Source organism: Ciconia boyciana, chromosome 2 (genome assembly GCF_034638445.1).
Source record: "Ciconia boyciana chromosome 2, ASM3463844v1, whole genome shotgun sequence".
NCBI lineage: Eukaryota > Metazoa > Chordata > Aves > Ciconiiformes > Ciconiidae > Ciconia > Ciconia boyciana.
This window is the reverse complement of record NC_132935.1, coordinates 150106937-150132453: the sequence shown is the minus strand read 5'-3', so window position 1 is coordinate 150132453 and position 25517 is coordinate 150106937. Positions and strand designations below refer to the sequence as shown.

Genomic DNA, 25517 nt, shown 5'->3' with positions numbered 1-25517 from the left:
AACGCATCATTGCAAACTAGATATTTAGCTGTAGTAAAATCCAGCTATATAAATCCTTTTAAGCAAATGGTGCTACAATACTGCTCGGTCTAAGGCTGTAACTGCAGAGGGTGTTTTAGCTTTGAGTTGGAACCATTCCTGACACAGCAAATCTCATCTAAAATATTTGGCATAAACTGGTAAAATGCCATTGTACACTTACACAATTGAATTGTGACAACAAAGCTGAACTTGAAAAGCAACAGCACACCATTGTGTTTTAATACGTGATTACCTCTCTTCAGGAAAACATGAAAAAGGAGGTTCTTACCTCATCCAGTACCTCCAAGGTTGCTAAATCATCTACCTCTTCCTGGTTTGAAACTAGTGACTTACTGTAGTTCCCTTTCTTTGTATGAATACGTTCAAATCTAGAAAAGAAAGACATGCAATTTCCTGATGTAAGGAAACACAGAGCAGATCTTTCATCTGTAACCATCTTGAAGGCAATTCAGCCAAAGTATTCCAGCTTTCCATTGTTCTGAATTCAAACACATGAATGTTTGAATAACAGGACAGGATATAACTTCTTAGTGTGGCACACCTGTACTTGACAATTCAAAATCTATGGTTTGATCCCACAACTGATACCATGAAGAACTTTTTCACTGTACAGATCCCTGCTTGATCACACCCCTATATCAGCTGCAAGAGTGGAGCTATGCAGTACAGGGAAAAAAAGAACATATTTATAAAGCATGTAATAGTCAAACTCTGGCACCTACCTGCAAAAAGAGAAATGACCCAGATAAAAATTATGAATGGAATGAAACCAGGGGTGTATGATGAAATAGTACAGCAAGGATGATGCAGACAAAGCATTCAGGATGGAAACATTTCTAGCTTAGTAATGACAATGCTCTTAAGCCTGGCTGAGGTGGCTACAGAGTAGAGCAAAGTGCTACAGAACCACTGGGGAATGTGAAATACATGCTGGCCAAGAAGAATTTTCTTGGACTCTACAGGCAAAAAATCATGCAGTATTTTTCCTGTACGTACAGAATTGTAAGGAAACAAAATTTCAAATCTTTTTCTTATCAGGGTTAAACTTCAATTAAGTTTGTCTTAAAGTGAAATTTCTTTTCTCTTTTAATCAAACCAAAGAAAACTTTATGCAGTCTTATCAAAATTAGCAAGAAAATTCGCAGAGACTTGGATCATTCTCTATCCAAGAGTAAAGGCACTGATAAACAAAGCAAAAGCAGCAGAAAATGCAAGGTTTACAATTCACATTAGTTATACTTGCTTTATGAGATGGGGGAAAATCAGGGAAAGGGAAACTGGATAAGTAACAGCAGACTTCACAAACTAAATCAAGCTTAGATGTGCAATACGGCACAAGCACAGAAAGACTACCAAGTAAATCCGATCCTCTGATATGACCTCACTCCCCTTCATACTATAGGTAGGAAGGCACCTCTCAAACACATGGAACATATACCTTGGTAAACTGAGACAGCAGGGAAACTGTTTTGTGTGGAACACAATCACTCTTTACCTTGATTCCAGACAAGACCAGGGAAATCCTTTATTTAATTTTGACATTTGGATACATATCATGAGTAAAAGCAGACAGGTGTTTTCATAGAATCGTAGAATCATAGAATTATTTCGGTTCGAAAAGACCTTTAAGATCATCGAGTCCAACCGTAAACCTAACACTGCCAAGGCCGCCACTAAACCATATCCCTAAGCGCCACCTCTACACATCTTTTAAATATCTGCAGGGATGGTGACTCCACCACTTCCCTGGGCAGCCTGTTCCAATGCTTGACCACCCTTTTCAGTGAAGAAATTTTTCCTAATATCCAATCTAAACCTCCCCTGGTGCAACTTGAGGCCATTTCCTCTTGTCCTATCGCTTGTTACTTGGGAGAAGAGACTGACCCCCACCTCTCTACAACCTCCTTTCAGGTAGTTGTAGAGAGCAATAGGGTCTCCCCTCAGCCTCCTTTTCTCCAGGCTAAACAACCCCAGTTCCCCCAGCCGCTCCTCATCACACTTGTTCTCCAGACCCTTCACCAGCTTCGTTGCCCTTCTCTGGACACGCTCCAGCACCTCAATGTCTCTCTTGTAGTGAGGGGCCCAAAACTGAACACAGTATTTGAGGTGCAGCCTCACCAGTGCCGAGTACAGGGGCACAATCACTTCCCTGGTCCTGCTGACCACACTATTTCTCATACAATCCAGGATGCCATTGGCTTTCTTGGCCACCTGGGCACAATGCCGACTCACGTTCAGGCGGCTGTCAACCAACACCCCCAGGTCCTTTTCTGCCTGGCAGCTTTCCAGCCACTCTTCCCCAAGCCTGTAGCGTTGCATGGGGTTGCTGTGACCCAAGTGCAGGACCTTGCACTTGGCCTTGTTGAACCTCATACAATTGGCCCCGGCCCATCGATCCAGCCTGTCCAGGTCCCTCTGCAGAGCCTTCCTACCCTCGAGCAGATCAACACTCCCGCCCAACTTGGTGTCATCTGCAAACTTACTGAGGGTGCACTCGATCCCTTCGTCCAGATCATTGATAAAGATATTAAACAGAACTGGCCCCAACACTGAGCCCTGGGGAACACCACTGGTGACTGGCCACCAAGTGGATTTAACTCCATTCACCACCACTCTTTGGGCCCAGCCATCCAGCCAGTTCTTTACTCAGAGAAGAGTATGCCTGTCCAAGCCATGAGCAGCCAGTTTCTCCAGGAGAATGCTGTGGGAAATGGTGTCAAAGGCTTTACTGAAGTCTAGGTAGAAAACATCCACAGCCTTTCCCTCATCCACTAAGTGGGTCACCTTGTCATAGAAGGAGATCAGGTTAGTCAAGCAGGACCTGCCTTTCATGAACCCATGCTGACTGCTTTGTCCTGATCACCTGGTTGTCCTGTACGTGCTGTGTGATGGCACTCAAGATGATCTGCTCCATAACCTTCCCCGGCACCGAGGTCAGACTAACAGGCCTGTAGTTCCCTGAATCCTCCTTCCAGCCTTTCTTGTAGGTGGGCATCTATCCAGGCAAGAACTTTAATATACAGTGAACAATGGACAGGAAAAAGAGGGCAGTTTCACCAAGATGGAAAGTTAGAATGAATCAACATCACACTGATGGGGCAAGCTAAGAGACTTCTGAACTCCCACAGTAAGATTTACTGCAGAGTTTAGTGGGCTGTACCCGTTCCACGAACATCACCTACTTCATGGGTGCTACTTCAGCTCACACAGGCTGTGCACTGATGTGGGATGCAGGTGCAGAAAGTCAAGCAGGCGCTCACTCGGCATTAGCTACTGATTGCCAGGACTGAAAAGGGGCTGGAAGAAATGGGCAAATGATGCCCTCCTAAACTGCGAGTGCAATCAAGATCTGAATGATGGAAGTGCAGGCACGAGTGCACTTCATCTAGCACTTCTTTCAGTTTCTCTTGTCTCTAATGATCATTCTCTGAGGGTGACAGAATGGCCTGTCCTCACCCAGGTGCCAGTAATGGAGCAGTTTCTTCCTCCCTTAGGCAGGTGCCAGCAACCACTGGCGTCTTTCCATTGTCCATAGTGCAAAGGCAGGAGTCTCACACCCACCCCAGCTGACTAATTCTGCAACCTTAATATCAAGACACAAACGTGTAAGACTTCATTGCAAGAACCAGCATGGTTTCATAGTCTCTGTGCCAGTATCGCAGCCCAACACCCAGTGTGGAGGCTAAGTGACCAGGAAGCACATGAACAGTATGGATCAACAGAATCTGCATTGCCCTGATGGAAGAGAGGAACCAAGTCTTGCCACTTTTACACCTGGATATTTTGCAAACTACTCTCAAACTGTCATTAGGACCCTGGAGCTGCACTAGAAAGCAACTGTTTTCTTTCCTTCAGTATTTACTACAGGCCAAAAAAGACTGCTTGCAGATACAGTTGTAAGGATGATGGTGAGAATGAATTACACAGAGGTGAAAAGCAACATGAATACTACACAGCACAGTACCAGAGCTTTATTACTGCCAGGCAGCACAGAACATGCAACGCGTGGGCCTATTCCAACGTGAGAAGTGCAAATAGACAAAAAGAGAAGCAGAAGTGCGTGTCTGTGTGGGGGAAGAAAAGCAGCTTTTGCTGCAATAAATCTATAACCGGGCTGTAATTTGGTATGTATTTAAATATGTTGAAGAAGAAAAATCACAGGAACACAAGCAGGCAGCATCAAAAGGGATGGGTCTGATGTAAAGCAATCATGCCTCTCCTAGGTCCGACCTCTTCTTCCCTTTCCTTTGGAAACCATTTGTACCGCAAGAGCTGCCCTGGTAGCACTGTCCTTTCAATAACACTGTGAGAAAATTTTTGGTTCTTTGTACCCCCAGGTTGTATTAAAAAGGATGTGGTAATATTAAGATTTAAATTAACTCTTCAGCCTTGCTTGGTCTGCTGCTGCTTGATTTGTATTTACCATCTAAAGGATATTACTGCATTCAAAGCCAGAGGTGCAACCAAAATCCTACCGCCTCAATAGAAATCTCTCCCCTCTATAACCCACACTCCTATCTATACCTCTTTTTAACAGTTTCAGTTGAAAATTTAAATTTGGACAGTTGAAACAATTTCTCCTTTGTTCCTGCATGAAGGTAATTTTGTGTCCAGAGGATGCATCTAATATCAATATGACTTTGAGAAAGACCTATCGTGAGGGAAAGATGTGAGAACTGCAGGACTATGTCAAGCTCTGCTATTTTTTCCATTGCCGAAGGAAGACCCAAAACAAGACATCTGTCAAGTTATGCTTTCCATTTCTGGTGGAATTGTTACACATTGAATACACTTTTTTTTTTAAATGTTACTGCATATCAGTGAGAGAGTGATAGGTCCCAAGATTTGTTTCAATTACCATTTTTAATTTAATGTAGGAAGTTAACAACTGCCTTGCAGGAAGGGAGGGGAATGCTCCAGTCATGGAGACTTTTCTTTTTCTATTTTTTTTTTTTTTTCTTTTAAGGAAACCATCTCCATTTATGCCAGGGAAGTTTAATTACATAAAATTGATTCTCCTGTAATCCTCTTCAGCTGACATTATGAGAACACTAGCCCTTGTTAAACCAGATTATATTCTCCATTCTCAAGAGTACAGCAGAGTGGCAGATTTGCAGAACACAGTATTTTTCTGCTTTGCTGTCAAAGGGCACAGACCCCTCAAGGGCAGTTATACTGCTTCACTTGCTAAAACTCCAACCACTTAAAAAAACCCACATCAGTGCTGTTGACATCAATGCTGAAATTTCATTATCGTCATGCACATAGACATTGTGAACTGAAATAACCGTGTTTCTCTGTTCTGTTTGGAAATTATTTGTTGGAGGCATTAGATCTTAGAGCCATGCTCGACAAGCAATTCAAGCAGCTAAAGGCCAGAAACATCAGTGCAGTATGGACAAGAAAATGAGTCAAGGCAGCATTGTTTCTTGCATCCTCCTTCACACCCCCCTGCTTATCTTTCAAGATTCAGTTAAATCAAAATGAGGCAACTGCAGCTTTTTCTTCTTCAAATTGTCAGAATGTATTTAAAAGATTCCTGATAGTTCCAAAAATACCATGAAAAGGGAAGTGTGACTCATGATGCCCTGTTGAACTCTCTGCCTAAACTGGTTGGAGAATCATCTACAGACTACAAAGTGACAGGAAAAGGGCTGGCCTTAAAGAAGAAACTAAAAATAATCAAGTTTTCTGTAAGGTGAAGGTGGGAACAGCTGTACACCTCCCAGCAGTTACAGACAGCATTAAAAGTGACAAATGGAAAAGAAACAACACAGAGAAACTTGTGCAGGGTCTGCCATTGCTGGTGATCCTGTTTCTCTGAAGGCTGCAAAGAGCAATATTAATTCACACTTAAAATCAAAACTGTGTCTTCAACAGGTGTATCTGGTGAAATATGCTTAAATAAAAGTACAGTCTTATATCTGCAAAATCTGTACCTGAATTTAGAAAAGTGTATTGATGGGCTCCAGCTGCATCTGCACAATGCTTTGCAGACAAACCTGTGCTCCCTCTATGTTTAAATGATTGCACAGCACCGGCTGCAGTCTCAGGGAGCTGTGCTCAAGCTTATGCAACGTTGCTGAGAGCAGAGTGCTGCCCAGCAGAGCTACAGGTCTTTTGATTCAGAGCTGGCCCATGTCCAGCCAGCTGGGTCATGTCCTGGTTTGCAAAATCTGTTTGCCAAAGTCCGTGCTGGTTTACCATGCCCTGCAAAAAACTGCACGCCCTGCAGGGCCCTGCAGATTATCGGTCCTTTATAATAGGCTCACAAAATGGCTGTATCCTCTGACAAATTTCAGGTAAAAATATGTGTTCTTGACTGAGCAAATAAGAGATCTCTAAAGGGACTCTTTGGGAATACTTCTTTATTGCCCTCATGCATCAGGCCCATGCACTGCAGTGAGAACCATACTGAGAAGATGAAAGGGAAGCTCCAAAAGTAAGCGATGCCTGGGGAGGTATCCCACCTTCAGGAGAAATGAGTTGCTAAGCAAGTGGACTGACACGACAGTAAAGTAGCAGTTGCAGAGCATTACTCCCAGGGAGTCCTGAATGCAGGAGGAACTTCTTTCTCCTGTTTTGCTTCAGGAGGTAAACTATTCTCTATTCAGGCATTGCTGTTGCCCATTATATTGTACGGAAGGAGACGGGAATTGCATTCTTATTCTGCTATAGAGATATGTATTAGCTAGAAGCATATGGGACTCGAGATCTGCTTATTCTAAGGCCTGTGTTGCCAGAAACTCTTTATTGCTTCTACAACCTGAGAACAGTTTGCAGCATAGTCATCCTACATAGGAGTGTCCTCAATGCAAGAATACACACTCCTTGTTGGTACAGCAAAGCTCACACTGAGTTACAGAAGAGGAAGAAGTGGCTTTAAGTGCTCAAGGATTAGGCTGGAACTCCAAAGTCTGGAACTCCAAAGTCTCAGGTTTAAGCCCCTACTCTGCTACAGATTTTATCTGGAGACCTTGACCAAGGTAATGCTGGACTGCGTGTGAGCTATCTTATTCTGCTTGTCATACTGCCTTTGTCAAGCTAGTCTGGTGATCTCCTACTCTTCACTACAGCCTGCCCTGCAGAGTTAAGCTTGAAGGATTGCTGTCAGCTGCTTTCAACTGGCAGGATGAGTCAGAGAGAGGGAGACAGAGAGAGAACACCCAGAAAACAAGTGACACTAGTCTGCGCAATCAGGGAAAGTCATAGAAGGAAACTATATGGTACTCCCTTTTTCTAAAAGGGGTGAATAAATTGACAACCACCTTTGTGCATGTTGCACATGAACTTCTATGGAAAGTTCGGGGAGGTAAGTTCAAAGAGTTAAATAGAGCAACTGTTTAGCACCCTGCCACTGGATTTCTGTGCTATCCCTACGTGGCCAATACAGAAGGACAAACTCTTCTAAGAGTAATTCAGCTCACTCTGAATCCCTTTGCAGTAGAATGGGTCTCTTTCCCATATTTATTCAGAGGGTATATAAAGATGAGTCTCTCAACCTGGGGACCAGAGTCAGTTGCTGAAATCTAGGTGCAGTGAATATCCCTCCCATATGCAGCTCATGCTGGAATGAGTCATAATACCCGGGAAATACACATTGTACTAATCATTACATATTTCTGCAGAGATTATTGTAAAAGCAGTCAAGATTAAGACAGCCAAACAACTCAAGATAAAAGTCTTACAAGCCTGACTGTCAGGTGTAGATGTGACAGTTCTGAAGGCCGTTTCAAAGACAGCTATTTTTGTTGCAAAGTAAAACTCTTTACAATGCAGTTTTTTTCCCTCATTCAGCCTAGCAAGAAGTGTATTTTTAGAACAGTTTTTGGGTATATGATGCAGCACTCATTTCTAATAATTATTTTCATCACTAATTATAAATTTTAACAGCTATAATGTGACTTACAAGAATATAAGTATGTGACTGAGGGATTGGCTAAAAATGAGGGGAAACTTAAACAGTGTTCAAAGGTGAATGATCAGGCTCAAATGAGATTGTTTCTTCATTATAGAATTTGTCTTATTTTCATTAAAGATTGTGCAATAAATTCCATAATCATGCTTTTCATGTCACTACCAACCCAGAGAAGAACTGAAATACTATATTTAAAGGGCTAGGTGGTCCCGAGGACTAGAGTCCCAGATATGGGATGAAGTTTACTTGTACAAAACCTCGAGATCATACTACTAGGTTGTAACAGAATTTTTTCTATTAGTTGAAAGTTCATCAGTTTTAAAAGACTGAGGGAAAAGAAGTATCAAGATGATTATGAGTCACGAACCCCTCTGAAAAGAGGCAAATACCACCTTAGGAAGTTGCACAATGAAACAGGCTTTTCTTGCTGCTGCCATGAGAAAGGCAACTCCTGCAGGAGCCCAAGGCCCTTGTCCTGAAAGTGACTCCACTCACCAGGAATCCACAGTTCAGTGAGAACCCAAATGCTAAACAACAAAGCCACAAATTAAATACACTTAGTATGCAACTTTGCCTGCTTCACCTCCTCCCTAACATGAACTTATCTCCCATAGCTTACTTCATCATTCCAAAAAGCAGATTTTAGAGACGTTTCAGTCAAGATGCTATCGGAAAATATTAATCTATCGAGGGACATTTTCTTATGCTCTTCCCATCATAATTTCTTCAACCTGCGATCTGAACTAGGAAAGGTTAAGTTGCAAACAGGTTTTTTTAGCACAAAGAAGTGATGACTTTAGAGAAAAATGTATTGCATTTGCTCAAAGTAAAAAAGTGGAATTTGTAATGAAGCTCATTGCTAGTATTCATGCTTTTTGAGCCTTGAGCAGCACAGGACATGTTAGTGTTATAAAACTCTGTTCAGAGGCTACTGAAAAACCAGTACAATCTTCCATCACCTTCATTAAGCCTGGAGCAGATCTATGGCATATTGCTGTTTAAAAGTTTTACCAGTGTAAGTTGAGATTTCTCTGGTTACTCAGGAGGTTGGTGGGCTCTGTTTGTCTTGCTAGGTGTTTGAAAAGGATGCAGCACAATGATCTAAAAGTAGGTTCCTCTTCACTAGAATAGTAACAATAATGGGAAGGTTCAGAGGGCCCAGTGCAATGCCCTAATGACTCAGTGACTCATCAATGTTAGAAAATACCGCAGGAACAATGATGCTAATGGAGACTGTAGGGTGGCTCCACTCTATACCTGGAGATCACACACCCTTCCTCAGCAGGCATGGTGCACAAAGATTGGATCTGAGGATCTGGCCTTCTGCAAAAACCTCAGAGAATGTGACATAACCTAACATGGTCTCTTCTTACTGAACTACACCAACTGCATATTCAGCAAACAACAAGAAAGGACCACAACCACAACAGACTACCACTGCAGAAGGCAGTCAGTGCCAAATTACACCTCAGCACACTGGGCAAAGAGGGTGATTTGATTTTGAGTGAAAACAGGAACAACGCACACAGGAAGACCCAGTGGCCAGACCTTACCTATTAACTTCCAGGCATTTTACTTTTTTGTTTTGAAATATACTTCATTAATAAAAATTGTGTAATTTGAAGAGAGGAAACACATACTGAGAAAATAACTGGATTCCTCACCTTCAGCTTTAAGTCAACATTACCAAATTTCTTGAGTGTATATGGCATGCCCATTTATACAACATGACACAGGTATGAGGATTTCTTCCCTGGGTGGAAGGAAGGGTTCTTTAATCCCTTAAAGTACCTGCCTCCCAGTGCCACAAGCAGAACTATGCCTTCAAATTATGGACCGAGAGAGCGTGAGCTGGAGATCAGGAGGGAGATTTACAAGGAAAGTTGCCAGCAACTGGTGAAAGTTCAGGAATTCCACAGTAGGGCCCTAACACACCAGTGTACAAACAGTCCCAGAACAGGATAATCAAGAAAAGAAAGCCAGGAGATTTTAAGATGAGACTCTTCCAGGTGACTTGTCACTATACAGCCTATGTCTTGACTCTGAATCAGATTTACATGGTACTTCTGTACAGACTTCTGTTAACACCATTTGCTCTGTGCAGATTTAAAGAATTTTTAAAAAGTATGACTACGGAATTCAAAGATCTTTGTAGAATCTTTTTATCATTCAACAGAAGAAAAAACAAATGCCATTCTGTAGTAATGCCCTTTACAGGCCTGGAATTCTAATTTCTTCTAAAGTGAAATGATGTACATATTTTACTACAATTTCAGCTACTGGAAAATAATGACTGCTTTTCTTGCTTGTATAGAGATAGCAATAGATATTAAGATAGGTATTCTTACTGTTTTTAGTAGAAGGCTAACCTTTTTATGCATTTACTCCTATGAAAGATAATCTTCCAGCAAATGTAGTCAATAAATGTGTTAAAGCTGAAGTGATTATAGGTACAGTGACTGTAAAATGTGATTTTTACTTGCAGTCTTTCATACTACCTTCACTGATCTCAGGTATGAAAAGATTTGGTTAAATCAATGCAAATGAAATTTAAACTAGTATCACCCTACTTGTTAGTATTTTAAATTGCTAAACTGAAATATGGACACTACACACAAAGCTACTAGTTTAAGCATGCCATTTAAATTACACCCTTAGTTAAGTAAGTAATTTTTTGGCACAGATTCAGATAATAAATTATTATCATTTTCAGAGAGAAAATTCCATCTTCCTTTGGGAATATTTATGTAGAAATTACACTTGATCAACTGTAAAAGCATAGGTAACTTCATCACATAGGAATACGGTCCCTTAAACTCTCTTTCATATGAAGAGTGATCAGTTAACAAAACACAGTCTAAACAGGATGGAGAAAGTGCCAATAGATTGTCCTGTTCCTGTGCCATTTGACTGCTCTATGCACATGCAAATTGGGCCACTTTCTTTATGCTTGTATTGTATAGGAAAAGAAAGTTCATGTAATTTGCTTTATGCAGCATTTACATGAAAAAATGAAAGGATTTTGAAAAAAAATAGGACTTGATAGAAAACAAACATATGAGTTCTATAAAATGGGTAAAAAAGCTCATGATACTTAATTGGCTTAGAAGCTTGATTTTCAAAAATTATTTAGGCTTTGAAAGGACCAGTGCCACAAATGTTATCAGGATTTAAATTCATATAATTTAAATTATATGAATTAGTCCATTAGTTTTGGACGTATTTTACCACATATCGTTTCCCTGTGTTTTATAAATAAATACTTTTTAAAGTCTGGAGTACGTTAGTGTTTTAGTGCTCAGCACTGACATCCGATAAGCTTATTTCAATTCCAGAATCTTTCTGGATTAAGCAAATGTCAAGTTTGCACCCCATAGAACATACAAATCCAGTCTGAGGCTTAAATTTAAGCCAACTGCATAGGTTTTTACTGAAATGCCAGAAAAGAGAAACTACTACTCATCCCACATCCACTTACACAAAGTCCAAGAAAACTTGAAAATCACAAATTATTTAGAAATATGTTTTTTATTATCTTCAAAGGATAGAGTGAATAGAAAATTCTCCAAGATGAGAACTGAAGACTGCTGTATATATTGTTACTATAAATATGTGTGAAGTGAAATGTGGCAGATTTTAGTAAGCTTTTCCCATGCAGATGATAATGCCAAAATGTCTTTTAAATTTTATATTCCATTTAAAAAAAATAATTCATCCTTTACCTTGAAGCACAGAAGAAGTTGCACCAGTAGTACATCAATACTAATCTTCTACTACATTTCACATCTGATACATTACTTCAAAGTACTGGGTGGGTTTTTCTTTTTAAATTGTAAACTCGAGCCAAGCCATTTTCAGTTGTTTTCAATGAAAGCCATCAGGTGCTAAGTGATTTATGCAGAATTGATATTACTAAATACTAGTGGAAGAATGAAAGTATCTATTCAATGAGACATACAATTTGAAGTCTGCAAAACAAGGTCTGGTACCACTATCACTTCTTTCAGTCGGTAGCATCCAATTCTTGCAGGAACCTCACTAGTTACTTTTAGCATACTTGCTTAACTAAAGATTAGCTGACGATGCAAATATAAGAAAATGCCAAACATTAATTTCACTTAACCTTAGTTTTCTAAAAACTGGGATCCTAATCTGCATCTTGAGTCACAGGAGAAAGGGGAGGCAGCTCTAAAGACATAGGAAAAGGCAGCTTCTAAAGATTGTTTCATGCCACGTGTGAATCATGATGCCCCTCTCTTTTCATTGGCTCTATAGGGTACCCCAAAGATTAAGCTCCCTATTTTTTGGCCAGCTAAAGTTATGAGAGGTGAATCTTTCTCTGAGTTCTAGCCATTCTGAAACAGTGAAAGTATCAAAATTATCCCAATTGGTCTACTTTTTAGCTACTTTTACCTTGCCTTTTCAGTGACTCCCATTTGTTGATGAACATCAATAAATTCCATGAGTTGCCTTTGTAGCACGTTTTCTTTTCCTTCAATTTGCTTAATAAAATCATGCTGCAAAAGACTAGATACTGTCGGACGCTTCTCATAATCTTTAGTCAAGCACCTGTGCTGGCAGAAAAAGCATCTGATCATTGAGGGATCGCTGTTAAGTTTTGAAATGCTTGTCTGTGTTTCATTCATGCCTCCATAATAAATACATCCATCTTAATCACAACAGCTCTGTACTGAAAACTGAAAGATTTCGTAGAATTGATGAGGCCAAAAAGTTAAATTACTGCATTTAAAAACTAAACTAAACTTCAAATTAAGAAAAACAGAAATATCACTGGTGTTAAAATGGTGTTATTTCATGTTTTAAATCTGGAGCCTCCCTTTGTAAAGTGGATTTACAAACTAGGTTTTAAGGAAAAATATTAGTATCAACAGATTTCTGCAGAGAATACAAAGATATTTTACACATGACATTTATACATTCTATATTCAGCTACAGTGGTCTCAGTTGTTACTCACTTGTTAATGAAGTCATTGAATTCAGGTGACCACAGTTCAGGCTGCTGTAGTGTTGGAGGAGGGTTCCTGCAAAGGTCAGTGTGATGATAAGTTAATAAGCTACTCACTTGACAAAAGCAATGTGTGAAGGCAGGCTGAGTAATGAGTTTTAGAAGGCCACTGAAAAAAGATATTGATTTCCACTGGTAGAAGGAGCATGGGTAGACGATACAATGTTTCACTGGTTCTCCTACTTTACATAACTAAGAAGGAGAAATAGCATGGAAATGATTACCAAGCGTAGCTAAGAATCACTATAATTTTTTCAATCAAATCAATAAACGGAAATGAAACTAACAACCCATTAATCACTATTCACTTGTAATGGCAAATTTCTCTTTTCAAGCCTGAAACAATGTACTTCTTAAGAGTATTTTTTAAAAGAAATTCTATTTTAAGTTTTCCCAGAAGGACTGAATTAATCAACTTGCTGAGCAAAGTGTCAGAAGGAACTACCTCTTTATTAACTATTTCTCATTCATCAGAAGATAATCAGAAGTCAAGTGAAGGACTAAATACAGATCTATTGTAAATTCTTTATTTATTTCTTTTCTGTTGAGTTAGAGCTGTGTATCCTAGGTGTTAATTTGTTTCAAATTGTTTTAACAGTCTTCTTCCATTCAAACAGAGGTGCCATTTTCACTGAACATAGTCACAAAGACAAAAGGTATCACCTATAGATGAGGTGACTCTTCTGTCTATTTTCGATTAATCGTCATAACTGCTTTTGTTTGAGTGCTGCTTAATGTTTACTCTACCACTTTCAGAAATGAAAGCGTATTGATCTTGTGTTTGCTCCAGGGCAGAAAGGGTAGGTGCCCAATATTTGTAAGGGTATAAGCCGGATTTTGTTTTGAAGGCCTAGCTGAAATGGCTGACCACAGCAGTTTGCAACTGCTTTTCCCATAGCAAGTAAAGGTGAGAAGAGCATTCATGCTTTGCTTCAGTGCCAAGTCAATCAAGATTTCTTAAACCTGAAGGTAATTTAACCTAATTTGGGTGAGCTGGTTGAAAAGGACTTGAAGCATTCAGGTATACTATGTGGTCTCAACTGTTGTGGTACTACTTCATCTGTTGGAGTGAAATCCACAAACTGCTGTATGATCGTCCCCTACAGACTTTGAGATTGATGTTTGAAATGCCGCAAGTGGCACTTTGGGTACTTTTATCTCCAACTTCAAAGAAAATGTGAAAGAAGTTGCTATTTGCACTGCCCGAGGACAGCAGCAGTGGAACTGCCAGGACCAGCACAAGCTAATGAAAGGTGGCAGCCTAAATGTGTGTGAGTGGTGGAACAATCCTTTGCTTCAAAGGACATGGGATAACTCTTGAGGATAGGTATGGGGCCTGTTCACCACAGTGGCATACTCAGACTCTGTATTTCTATCATAGGTCATTCTCTGTAACAGAATATATGGGACTCAGCTGAGTCCTGTGCTCATGTATATTGGGCAGCAGTCCACTCAGAAGAAGGCCTTTTCTCATATGTAGCCACAATCAGCTCTGAACTTCTCAATGTGCACACATGGCTGAAGCAGAGAGGGCAGAAAATACACCTGGACAATTTCTAACCTCCTCCTAGTAAAAATGATATGAAGAAACTGCACATACTTAAACAGTCTAAGTTTGAAGAAAGTAACAGTTAAGGAAAAAGTTCAGTCTAACCCAGCAAGAAACAAACGCATCAAGATATTACCTTGGTATTTTGAAGAGTGCCCTCATAGGGTGCAAATCAGCAAGGGGTGGATCTCCATCTCCCAACTCTATTGCAGTAATACCCAGTGACCATGCATCACACCTGGCATCATAGGAGCTATCTAGCTGCTGCTCACAGGCAATCACCTGTTGGAGTGAAAAACTGGGATGGTCATTGGATGGTCAAATGTCTGAATTGAAGAGTACACCCACAGTTGGGGGAACCTCTTACAGGATGGAGATACTGGGTGAAACAAACAGACTTGCACACATTTAGCAAGCTAAAGCATCCTCTTGCTGAAAATAAGCAATGCCTAAACTAGAGAAAGCAGGTGTCCATGAACACCAGGTTCTCTGACCAGATGTTCCCTGATCTGACAAAAGGATGCAAATCCTTGGCTTTTTCAGCTGAAGGTGGTAAACTGCATCCCATCGCTGAGGCAAGTAGAAGGAAACCCAGCAACCCTAAATCTCTTTTCTATGAATCATTCCTGCAAAATAACTAATGGAGCTATACTGCTCTCTCTATGAAGTAAAACAAGCAGGAAAGCAGAAGTTGAATTCACTGTCTCCTACTGGATCCTTATTCAGCCAAATCAGCCAATTTCAAGATCACGCTAATTTCTAGACAATGTGTTTGCCACTGGATTACAGCAAATGTATTTAATTTCATATACATTTCAGCTCATCCACAATGCCAGATGAATCTAGAATTTTTCATGCCATTAGCTACAGATCTAAACCAACATGTATCCCGTTAGCTACATGGCTAGACCAATGTGTATAAACAGAGTATGTTTATAAAAATATGTGTGTATAAACAGAGTAGTTTCATGTGCTATCAACAGATGTATATGCATGTGTTTGTGCGCACACAAATAGTGTAAGTACATAGGCTTATTTATAACGAAATATTTTTCTTGCCTCAGCTTAAAATTTATCTTTCTATGCTTCAATTTCAGGCCAGAAAAATCTCCAAAGATACACAGTACATCTTATTTATTCATAATAACCTCTTCCACTTCCTGCTGTCAGCTATGGATATATAATATTAAAAACTTTCCAGGTGTAGAAATCCAAAAATAGAAGCTATAATGTATCACAGTACCACCCGGGCTCCCATAGTAGATGAGATACCTGTAGTTTCAGAGCTCGGAAGGCTAGAAAGGATCAACAGTAGTACTCTCTCCTCTTTAACATTTTAGTGAGCAATTCAACGTCTTGATCTCTGGCTCTAACCTCGTAATTTCAAAAATAAACCCCATTGTAACTTAATCCTTGCAAACATATAAGAAGAAAGGTTTAAAACACTTTTTTAAAGGACATTGCTATTTCATGTGGTGAAAGGTCCAGTGGTCAGGAAGAAAGACAAAGAAAGAGCAGAAATGCAGAATGTGGCAGCTCGAATACCAGTGACAAAATGTTTTGAAACATGAATCTAACCTCTGGAGCCATCCAGAACGGGGTGCCGACGGAGGTGTTCCGACGGAGACGAGTGCTGGTCAGCTGAGCAGACACACCTGGAAGAACGAAGGGAAGCTGTAATCAGAGCAACTGCTGTTTCCATCCAAGACAGCCCTTCTGAATGGTGCCATCCTCGTCTTGTCATGCTACGACTTTCTCTGCAGGAGAATCTCAAATATATCTTTCCAGTTCTCTGGAAAGAGAGGCCCAGTCCTCAAAGGTACTCAGCACTTCAGCTGAGGTTCTCCGCATCCTTTGTTTCTCGTGACTTTAGTAGGACCGGGAATTAGGCCCAAATGAGCATTTCATTAGTAATCTGACTCCATATATTTTGACTGGCTAATTACAGTTTTTCTATATCCTGTTTTAGGAGAGCGGTAAAGCGCTTTGGGGAGGAAAAAAAAGAAGTACTATACCTTCCACAGATTATTTTTTTCTCTTAATGCCCGGCACTGACACTAGACCTCTGTTTCATTATTTATCTATTCCAGGCTGAAGACTAAAAAAGATACTTATCCTCATCTCTTAGCTGCTCTGCCATAAAAAAGAAACAAAACAATGAAACCTCAAAAATTCTTACAAAAACAGAAGTCTCTCCATGCTCAAAGCAATTCTCAAAGCAACATCAAATGCCTGCAAATCAGCTTTGTAACATGAGCTGTAGTTTCAGGTATTAACTATTTCAGTCCAAGAGCTGGAAAGTGAACTCTGAAGTCTAAAGATTCCTTATGGTTTTAAATTAAAAGACACTGAAATATTAGGAATCTGAGTGGGCTGCAGCACACTTTGAGCAGCCTGGCACCAATTTCCTTTCTTACAGACCAGGGTGTATTGGTTGGAAATATCACTAGTGTGTGCAAAGGGGAGAGTACAACACATGGAGAAAAACAGCCCCTCCGCTAGCAAGTCCTGAACTATTATGGATTTATGAGGCATAGCCAAGTGTGAGGTTCACCAGCGGCATATTCTGAAGTGCCGATATCGTGGATGGCAAGAAAGGTGCTGTGTTCTGCTCTTGTTCCAAGCTCAGTCTGATTGACACTGAAGCTCACTTATTTTGCCTTCATACATACATCTGCTTTCTCTTTAAAAAGGTAAGAAGGTTCAGTTTCACTCTGTGAGTGCCATTTCATTATTCTGAAATACAGGAAGCTCCAGTGAGCACCACTGGCCAGTTTCAACTCTGTACTGTCTGGTTTGAACACACTTGACCTTATCTTCCTGAAAACCCTGCAGATGGTTCATAACAGGAGCAATTCACATATTAACTGCCCAGTGGAAATACTAACTAAACCTCTGTCTAGATAGAATTTGATTGGTTTGGGTTTTTTCAGTGGTGGTCAAGAAACCGTAGAGGGCTCGATCTGTTTTTTCACTCTGAAGCTATGTGTTCAGCTCAGATTCACAAAATACCTGCATTTGTCCATCACAGAAATGTATATAACTGCCAAAAATAAGGCAGCAAGAAAGATCCCGCCTGCTCCTTTGAGACAAACACAACCATTGCTTTTGTGGCTGTCTCCCTCTAGTCTACTTCAGGCTTGAGACAGTTGAATCTGTTTCTCTCTCCGTGCCTGCAGCAACTCCAATACACAGTGTTTGCACCATGGAAAGCAGGACAACGTGAGTCTTAGCACAAAGTCCATCAATCCTGCTTTGGCTCAGCTAAGCAGGGGCTTTGTTTCTGCTACCTCAAGGAGTTGTCTGAGGTCCAGCTTCCAGCTCACAGAGCCCGTGGCTGTTCCGAGCCCTCAGCAAAACACGTCACTCGGAAAGCAAGGAGTAAGCACACATCACCACAGGTCTGTCACTGTTGTACTGATGCAAACGGACATCGTTAGGTGATCTTCGGTTTTGGAGGGAGAGGAGGCTACTCTCCCCTCTCCCTTTCTACGTGTTGTGGGAGTCCCCTGTGCTAAGCTCTTTTTTGTAGTCTTGGAAGAGGAACCGGGATTCAGATCTGCAGGCAAAGGAAGGCACTAACTGAATTTTTATTATTCCAGTGTCAGATTTTATAAATAATCATAACTTTCTGTGGAGATAAGGAGCAAAATATAAAAGGAACATTAATGTGCACAATCTTCTGTGTCTATGCACTGTTTTTTGCTTCTCTTTGAACTGTAATGATTAAATAAACTGAAGGATTTTTTCCTCCTCCCCCTTTTTTTACTTCAGTAAAAAGCTGATTTAATTTGAATTGTTCACCACTACTTTCTTCAGGCTCTCAGGTTTTTTGTGTGATTTTTGTTTGTTTGGTTTTTTTATCGTTTCGCTCTTAGCAGTAAAATGGCATTTCAGATTATGGAGCATGGGTCTTATGACAAATGATATTTCCTTGGGCTTTTTCTGTGTTTAGCGGAAAGATGATGTAATTCCACACTTAGTAACATTTCTTCCAGCATTTCAGTAACCAGTCAAGCATATAGCTGACCACCTTTTTTTAACTTGTATCTTTTCTAACAAAAACATCTTGCTCCTCCCCCTTCTCCTTTACTACTGCTTGCTGCCAAATGAGTCAAATATTCTCCTAAGAAAATCTAAAAATATGTGATAAAATGGTGGTTTATTACATACAAATTGTAAATCTTATGCAAGTGAAGAGCTTAATAAGTAAGTGCATTAATAGGACCAATGCACACCATATCCAAATGAAAATATTGTGCATACAGTTGGAAAAGGGTTGGGGTTTTTTCCTTCTTTTTTTCAGGCATTGGTTTACTAATAAAAACTGGAAATTAGCAGACCTACACCGTGAGTATTATACAAGCTTTTCACTGCCATGCTTATTCAAGCTTTTCACTGCAAAAACTGGCATATTGGAATAACATTGAAAGTAAAGCCACCTACTTATGACCTTAGCACTCAATAAAAGAAAAACAGTGCAGAAATGAGCTCCCTATTATTACGAAAGATTTGTCTCATAGTAGCGCCCAATCTGAGCAGACACTGTTCTGATCTAAACTGGGAGGCTGTACAACATCGTTTTATGATTATGTCCTGTGACAGAAGTATGCACATTTTACTAGTTGATGCCAATGGGAAAATGGCGAGCCCTAGCAAATTCCACTGAAATCACATTTGGCATGCAGCAGGGAGACTGCATTGCCAACACACTAGCCACTGTATTCATACATAAAAACACAGAGCCTACCCCAAAGGGCTTACACTCTAGCTATCACACTGCCGCTGGCTACCTCTGCCATAACCCTTCTTCATTTGTGCCTTCACTGTCCACTTCCCCACCAAAGCATCCTCTTTGTGACCTTTTTTTGATTAAGAACCTGCAGCTCGATCATTCCTCAAGCTAGTCTCTGGACCAAGAACTGCTCACACTTTTAACCCTGCACATCAAAACAGGCTGCAATGCTTTGAATTATTTCCTAACATTTTTTTAATCTCCTAGAGAAACATATATAAAACAGCAGCAGCATCCTACACTGCATTCCCCTTAAGCCCGCTGGCAGATATGCTTTGGCATTCCTGCTCCATGCTGTTTGCTGCAAAAAGTGACCTCTCCTTCCTTGCCTCTCTGTGCAATGGTGTGAAGGCAGTCCCTTGTAAATCATTCAACTCCACCTTTTTACTAGATCTGGAGGCAACAGGTCCTAACAGTTTAAGGTTTTCCTTTAGCACCCTAAGCTTCACTTTGAGAAGCTGCCATTCTTGTCAAGATGCAGACAGAGAAGTAGCTACTTCCCACGCAACAATGGTGGGGTCATAACTCAACTCCTCTGTAATTGCTGTTATCTTTGACACTGTCTCACTTCTTTGTTTCCTTCTTTCAGGTTGTATTTGTGTAATGGTACATACCCAGACAGGATAATTTCAGACAGATCAGCTGAAATGCATACAAAATGCTAAGAAAATAATACACATAATTCCTTCATACTCCATAATGACAAAAGACAACAGGGAAAGAACAAGATAAAAACAAAGCAATTCTGATAGTCCAAATGGCAAACGTCACAACACACCGGGTGCGTAACCACATGCAACCGTATTGCAAGTATGGTGGCATCCCCACTTAGACTGTAAAGGGAGATCAGAGAGCTTCTCCCAGGTTTAATTACGTAGCATGGATAGAAAACATAAAGATATTTAATAGAAAATGTTACTAACGGGCCATAAGGACACAAGTGGTTGGTTTGATGAGTTCACAAGAGACATTTCAGAACCTTTTTGAAACATTGTCAGTATTCAGAATTCCTCATAGACTATCAACTGATCTCAAAACCAGACTTTTAAATGAAAAGAGCACAGAGGCAATATCATTTCCTTGGGTGAGCTGTTGACAGAAAAGCATGCCTGAGAACTCCTGCTCAGTGATGAGTGCTCAAATTAAATCTCGAACTAAAATCAGGTTCTGACTAACATGGTGGAAACAAACAGGAAACAAAGTTGAAATGAGGAGCCAAAAAATTACAATTTTCAGCAGCATTTTATGTTGAAAGGTGTTATGTTATGTTACGATAAAGCATGATTTCCTTTTCATAAATCCATGCTGCCTACTCCCAATTACCTTCTTGTCCTTCATATGTTTGGAAATGATTTCCAGGATTGTTTGCTCCATCACCTTCCCAGGGTTCAAAGTGGGGCTGACCAGCCTGTAGTTCACTGAACCCTCATTCTTGCCCTTCTTGAAGATAGGAGTGACAATAGTTTTGTTACAGTCCTCAGGAACCTCCCCTGATCTCCAAGACCTTTTGAAGATTATCAAGAGTGGACATGCAATGGCATTGGCAAGCTCCCTCACCACTCCTAGGTGCATCCCATCAGGTCCCACGGACGTGTGTATGTCCAGTTTGTTCAAATGTTCCCTAACCTGATCTTCCTCTACCGAGGGTAAGTTTTACTTTCTCCAGACTTCTCCACTGGTCTCAGGGACCTGGGATTCCTGAAGGCCAGTCTTACAAGTAAGACCGTGGCAAAGAAGACATTGAGTGCCCTAGCCTTTTACATGCCCTTTGTCACCACATCCCCTGTCTTTATGTATTGTCTTAATGCACAATAGTGTTTTAATGATGAAACAGACTGCCAAGACAATGGCCACTGGAAAACTAGAGTTTCCCAAACATTTAGGAAAACACACACTGCAGATGCAAATCTTTAACTGAAATAAGGCATATCCAAGAACTAACCAAATGTCCCTTTACACCTCCAGAAAGATAAAAAACTTAGCATCCAGAAGACCATGTATAGGAACTTCCTGGGAGATGAAAAATCCATTGTGTTTAATATAAAACTAAGAGGCATGGAGTAAAAGGGGGATAAAACCCAGTGAATCTATACTATAAAATAAACAATTGAGGCAATATAAATGGAAAACTAAAGGAATCAAAGTCCAGTGGCTTTCACAGTAAAGTCACCACGAGGATTAAAGACAAAGAAAAGGCATTTTTAGGCATACAAGGAACAAATTGAAAATCCTAAATCAGATACAGAATCACTACAAGGTACATACCGATAATAAAACAGCAAACAGCAACCTAAAAAAAGCTGAACGTTCACTACATCTGTGAGATATATAATCTTTTTTAAATAAGAAGTTTTAACACTTCTTTCTTTACGAAATTTGAGAACTTTCATATTACAGGAGATTGGGCAGGACAGTGTCCTATAGCTTCCCTTAGTCTACAATTCTGACTGCACCCTTTCTCCATGGCCCGCAGTAGAGCAGGCGACCATGGGCTGCCCTCCACATGCTCAACAGTTCAGTGTGGAACGAGGCCAACAATTCTAATGAAATCTCATGCTCCGGGGCTTCAGCTGGTTTCCTGAAAGGGACGCACAGGAACATTTGCTTTCCTGATGCACAATTGGCCAGATGCATTTAGATAGCGGAACTAGTCTTCTCTGGAGCCTCAGGGATTTGTGCAGCTATACACAATCTGGTGCGGTATGCTGGTGAGGAAAGTCCTCTTTAGATGCTGCCTTCCTTACATATTAGACTTCAAACTGACTGCCACTTTTGAGACCCAAAAAGGATTTTTTTCACTGTATGACTGGGAAAACCCTGGAGATTTTTCTCCTTGTTATATGACATGGTTTTCCTGTTAGGATTATCTGGGTTACCAGCAACATCTATGCTCATGGGACAGAATATTTAAAATACCTAAGGACTGGAATACTACAGTACAAATGAGTCATTGGGTTCAACTTTCAGGTAAAAATGAATGGGTTTTAGTATACACAGGTAAGACCAGAGGGCTTCTAATAACCTCAAGAGATGACTATTTTGTGACTCATGAGAAAACCAAGAGGAAGTCTTTGCTGGCCAGAAAGGGCTATTTTCTCGCTTCATGTGTCTCTGGCATATGACACCAGCTTTCTGTGTCAAGCTTCTTTAATGTTTAAGCCATCAGTGACATCTTTATGTGAATTAGTAGAAGAAAATATTTGAAAGACCAAGTGAACAGCTTATCCTGGATACAGCATTTGGCCACATGATTTCTTTTTGTTGTTACTGGACAGCACAAAGGTTTTCATTCACACATGGCGCATAAAATAAGTTTTTAAGGACTAAGCCTTCCACAAAGAATTAAACATTCAACAATGAAAATGCTCCACAGCTCAAGTCAATGCAATCCATCTTATCCCTGCTAACCCTGGTTTGAAAAATTTGGAATTATTACTTTGATTGAGTTCAAAGCAGTCTGACAAGCTGCTCATGAAGAAAGCTTTCTTCAAAGTCTTTTACTTTCATTGGCTTCTGCCATAGTCCCCTAATAAATGCTTTTTAGAAGCAACATGTGAATGTCATGCTATATGATATGCAGAAATGACAACACAATAATAGTCTGGTTTTGATCTGAATCAGTGAAGCAGACAGCTTTATTATGGATGCATGCTAGAATGACTAAGGCAAATACAAGTCTTGCTATGATTCATTGCTTAAAATAAGCTAAGGGCAGAAAGAGAATTATTTTATTTTTGAATACTTTCAAATTAAATTATTTTAATTAATTGTTTCATTTTTGCAGAATGATTCAGACTGCATTTATAGCTAATAAGAGATGCAATAGGATATTCTGACTACTCCAGATTAAGTAACCTACAAAAGTTTGGAAAACTACTCAAGGTCATGCTAAGCTCCTCTTCAGTGTCAGCAGGACATGTGAGCCTGGGAACAGTCATATAAAGGGACAGAGATTAAAATGTCCTTCCCCAAAATGCCCCAATACTCAAACCTGGATGCCTCACAACTGACTTCTCAACCTACTCACTGAGCACAAGGTGGCTCTAGACTCAGAATCCATTGCAGCCCAACCTGTATTGCATGCATTTGCAGCACAGTGCTGTGAGCCTTCTCTCCCTCTGCAATGCCATGTGCCACACAAGGCTTGCTAGACAAATCTGTGATCAGTCAACAAACTGCATCTATCAAGCCTGTTCGTGGTAGGGAGAGGCCATAGCACTGTATCACAGCAAGGGAACACGAGAGTTGGTTCAGTGTCACCATGTCACAATGAAGCTCAGAGCTGTGGTTCCCTCCCCAGCCTCTGACCCAAGATTTCAGATGCCTTCTCCACAAGACCAGCAGAAAGCTCCTTCACGCATCAGAAAAGCAGGAGAGGTCAACAATTAAGCAGATGGAACTATTAAGATGGAGTCTTACTATGGACTCATTAATTACTTTGAGATTGTCCCTATTATTTTGGACATACTGTCCAGTGTAACTGATTTTACTACTCTCACTTTGTCATTATAGCAGCTGATGGCTCATCTACACTTCAAAAACTCAACCTGTTTAGTACAGTCACAGAATTTTAAATACTTTGGTCTGTATTTCTGTATTGGAATAGGCAAGAGTATCATGCAATAAAACATAACAAAAATACCTGCACAGTCTAACTTATATTGATCAATTGTTACCGATCACTAACAGTGGTAAAGCATTACTAACATTCCATAATTTGTAAGGAAGTAGCATGCCACTGAGATACAACAGAGAATGTTGGCAGAATTACTACACACTCTTTCTAGGGAAAAAAACTCCAAGAAATTTCATTTATGAACTCAACTGAATTATGAAATGAACTTAATTTGTTCATTTAGTATTACCTAGTATCACCTAGTATTACACATTTTAAAGTAAAAACAGAGTTGATACAAAAATACACTATCAAAAAGAGTGTCTTACAATTGGCTTGTTTCACCAAATTGCCAATTTCACCAATAAGAAGGCCATCCAGAAATGCCACCATTAAGATTTCCTTGGCTCTTAACCTTGGATAACCTCAAATATCTTTAAAAGAAGAATGATCATTCTCTCCATAACAAAAGAATCACCCTATTACATTCCAAACACAAAAGCTGGCCCCTGTCTACCTGCAGTTTCCAAACTACACGGAAGAAATAGTTCAAGTATTAAACATAGTAATGTCAGTTTTCAGTATGTCTAAATAAAGCAATACAGTATTCCCTCCCCCAATCCGTTTTTTCCCCCAATGAGTCATACTCAGGTTAAATCTCTAGTTGAGTCAGGCTACTATACATCCGTGATAAAACTGTGCTAGCTGCATGCAAAGTACGGTATCTGAAACTGCACTTGGAATGCAAAGACAAAATTCACACACAATGTTTAAATCAAACACTTGTAACATTTGAAACAAAAGCAGAAAAATGCAAAATAAGTACGTTTGAAGTACAAATACTATATATTCCGTTAATGTTACAATACATGTTTTAATTATACAATCTCTTTATCCACAGTACTAAAGGAACCCTTGAAGTCATTATTCTATTAACTGCATGCAGAACGGCTTGTAATTTTCCACCATCTGCCAGCAGCAGTGAGATTGCATTACCTTCTTTCCACATCTTCTACTGGAACCTGCTTTACCTATAAAAATCCTTAGATCTTTCCTATGTATTGGTTATCCAGAGACTCTAACCATGGAGAGTTTTAGATACCATTAATGAAATGCCTAAGAAGAAACTGAAAATGGACAGTGCCAATCCTTTTCAATATCCCCTTTCCCACAGTGCCAGTACTAGGCAAACTTTGGGGAATCATGGGATCTCTTGTAGTTAGAAATAGGCTTGAATTCCGAAGATTTAATGAGTCCTCCAACATTTTATTTTCATTATGGGCACGTGAATATTTCTAATATCCATCTAGATATCTGATTTTTTTTTTGTCCCCCACTTACCTTTCATGGTAACAATGTCAACAGTCTGATTACATGTGGTATGAAAGTATGTTTTCATTTGATGCATAGAAGTACATGGCCTTCAGCAAGGAACGGTGCTGCTGGAAAACTATGCATTTGCCCAAGTGGTGGAGTACAATCTATACTTACATTTTTTCTGGACATTTCCAAGGCAACAGCTGCTCATCCTGAAATATTTGTAGTCTGTGACAGCAGGCTTCAGCAGTCCCA

The 25517-nt window shown here is 40.1% G+C and overlaps 1 protein-coding gene across 2 annotated transcripts in view; it reads right to left on the bottom strand.

Moving 5' to 3' along the window:
- The window catches only part of MYO3A (myosin IIIA), a 114884-nt gene that overhangs the window by 57781 nt on the left and 31586 nt on the right, over nt 1–25517 (bottom strand). For both annotated transcript variants that reach the window (XM_072851520.1, XM_072851521.1), the window contains exons 5-9: nt 16114–16190; nt 14672–14817; nt 12937–13002; nt 12374–12529; nt 311–410 (exon numbers count right to left, since the gene is read on the bottom strand). In XM_072851520.1, the coding sequence (XP_072707621.1) occupies nt 311–410; nt 12374–12529; nt 12937–13002; nt 14672–14817; nt 16114–16190 (545 nt within the window). The remainder of the gene's footprint in view (nt 1–310; nt 411–12373; nt 12530–12936; nt 13003–14671; nt 14818–16113; nt 16191–25517) is intronic.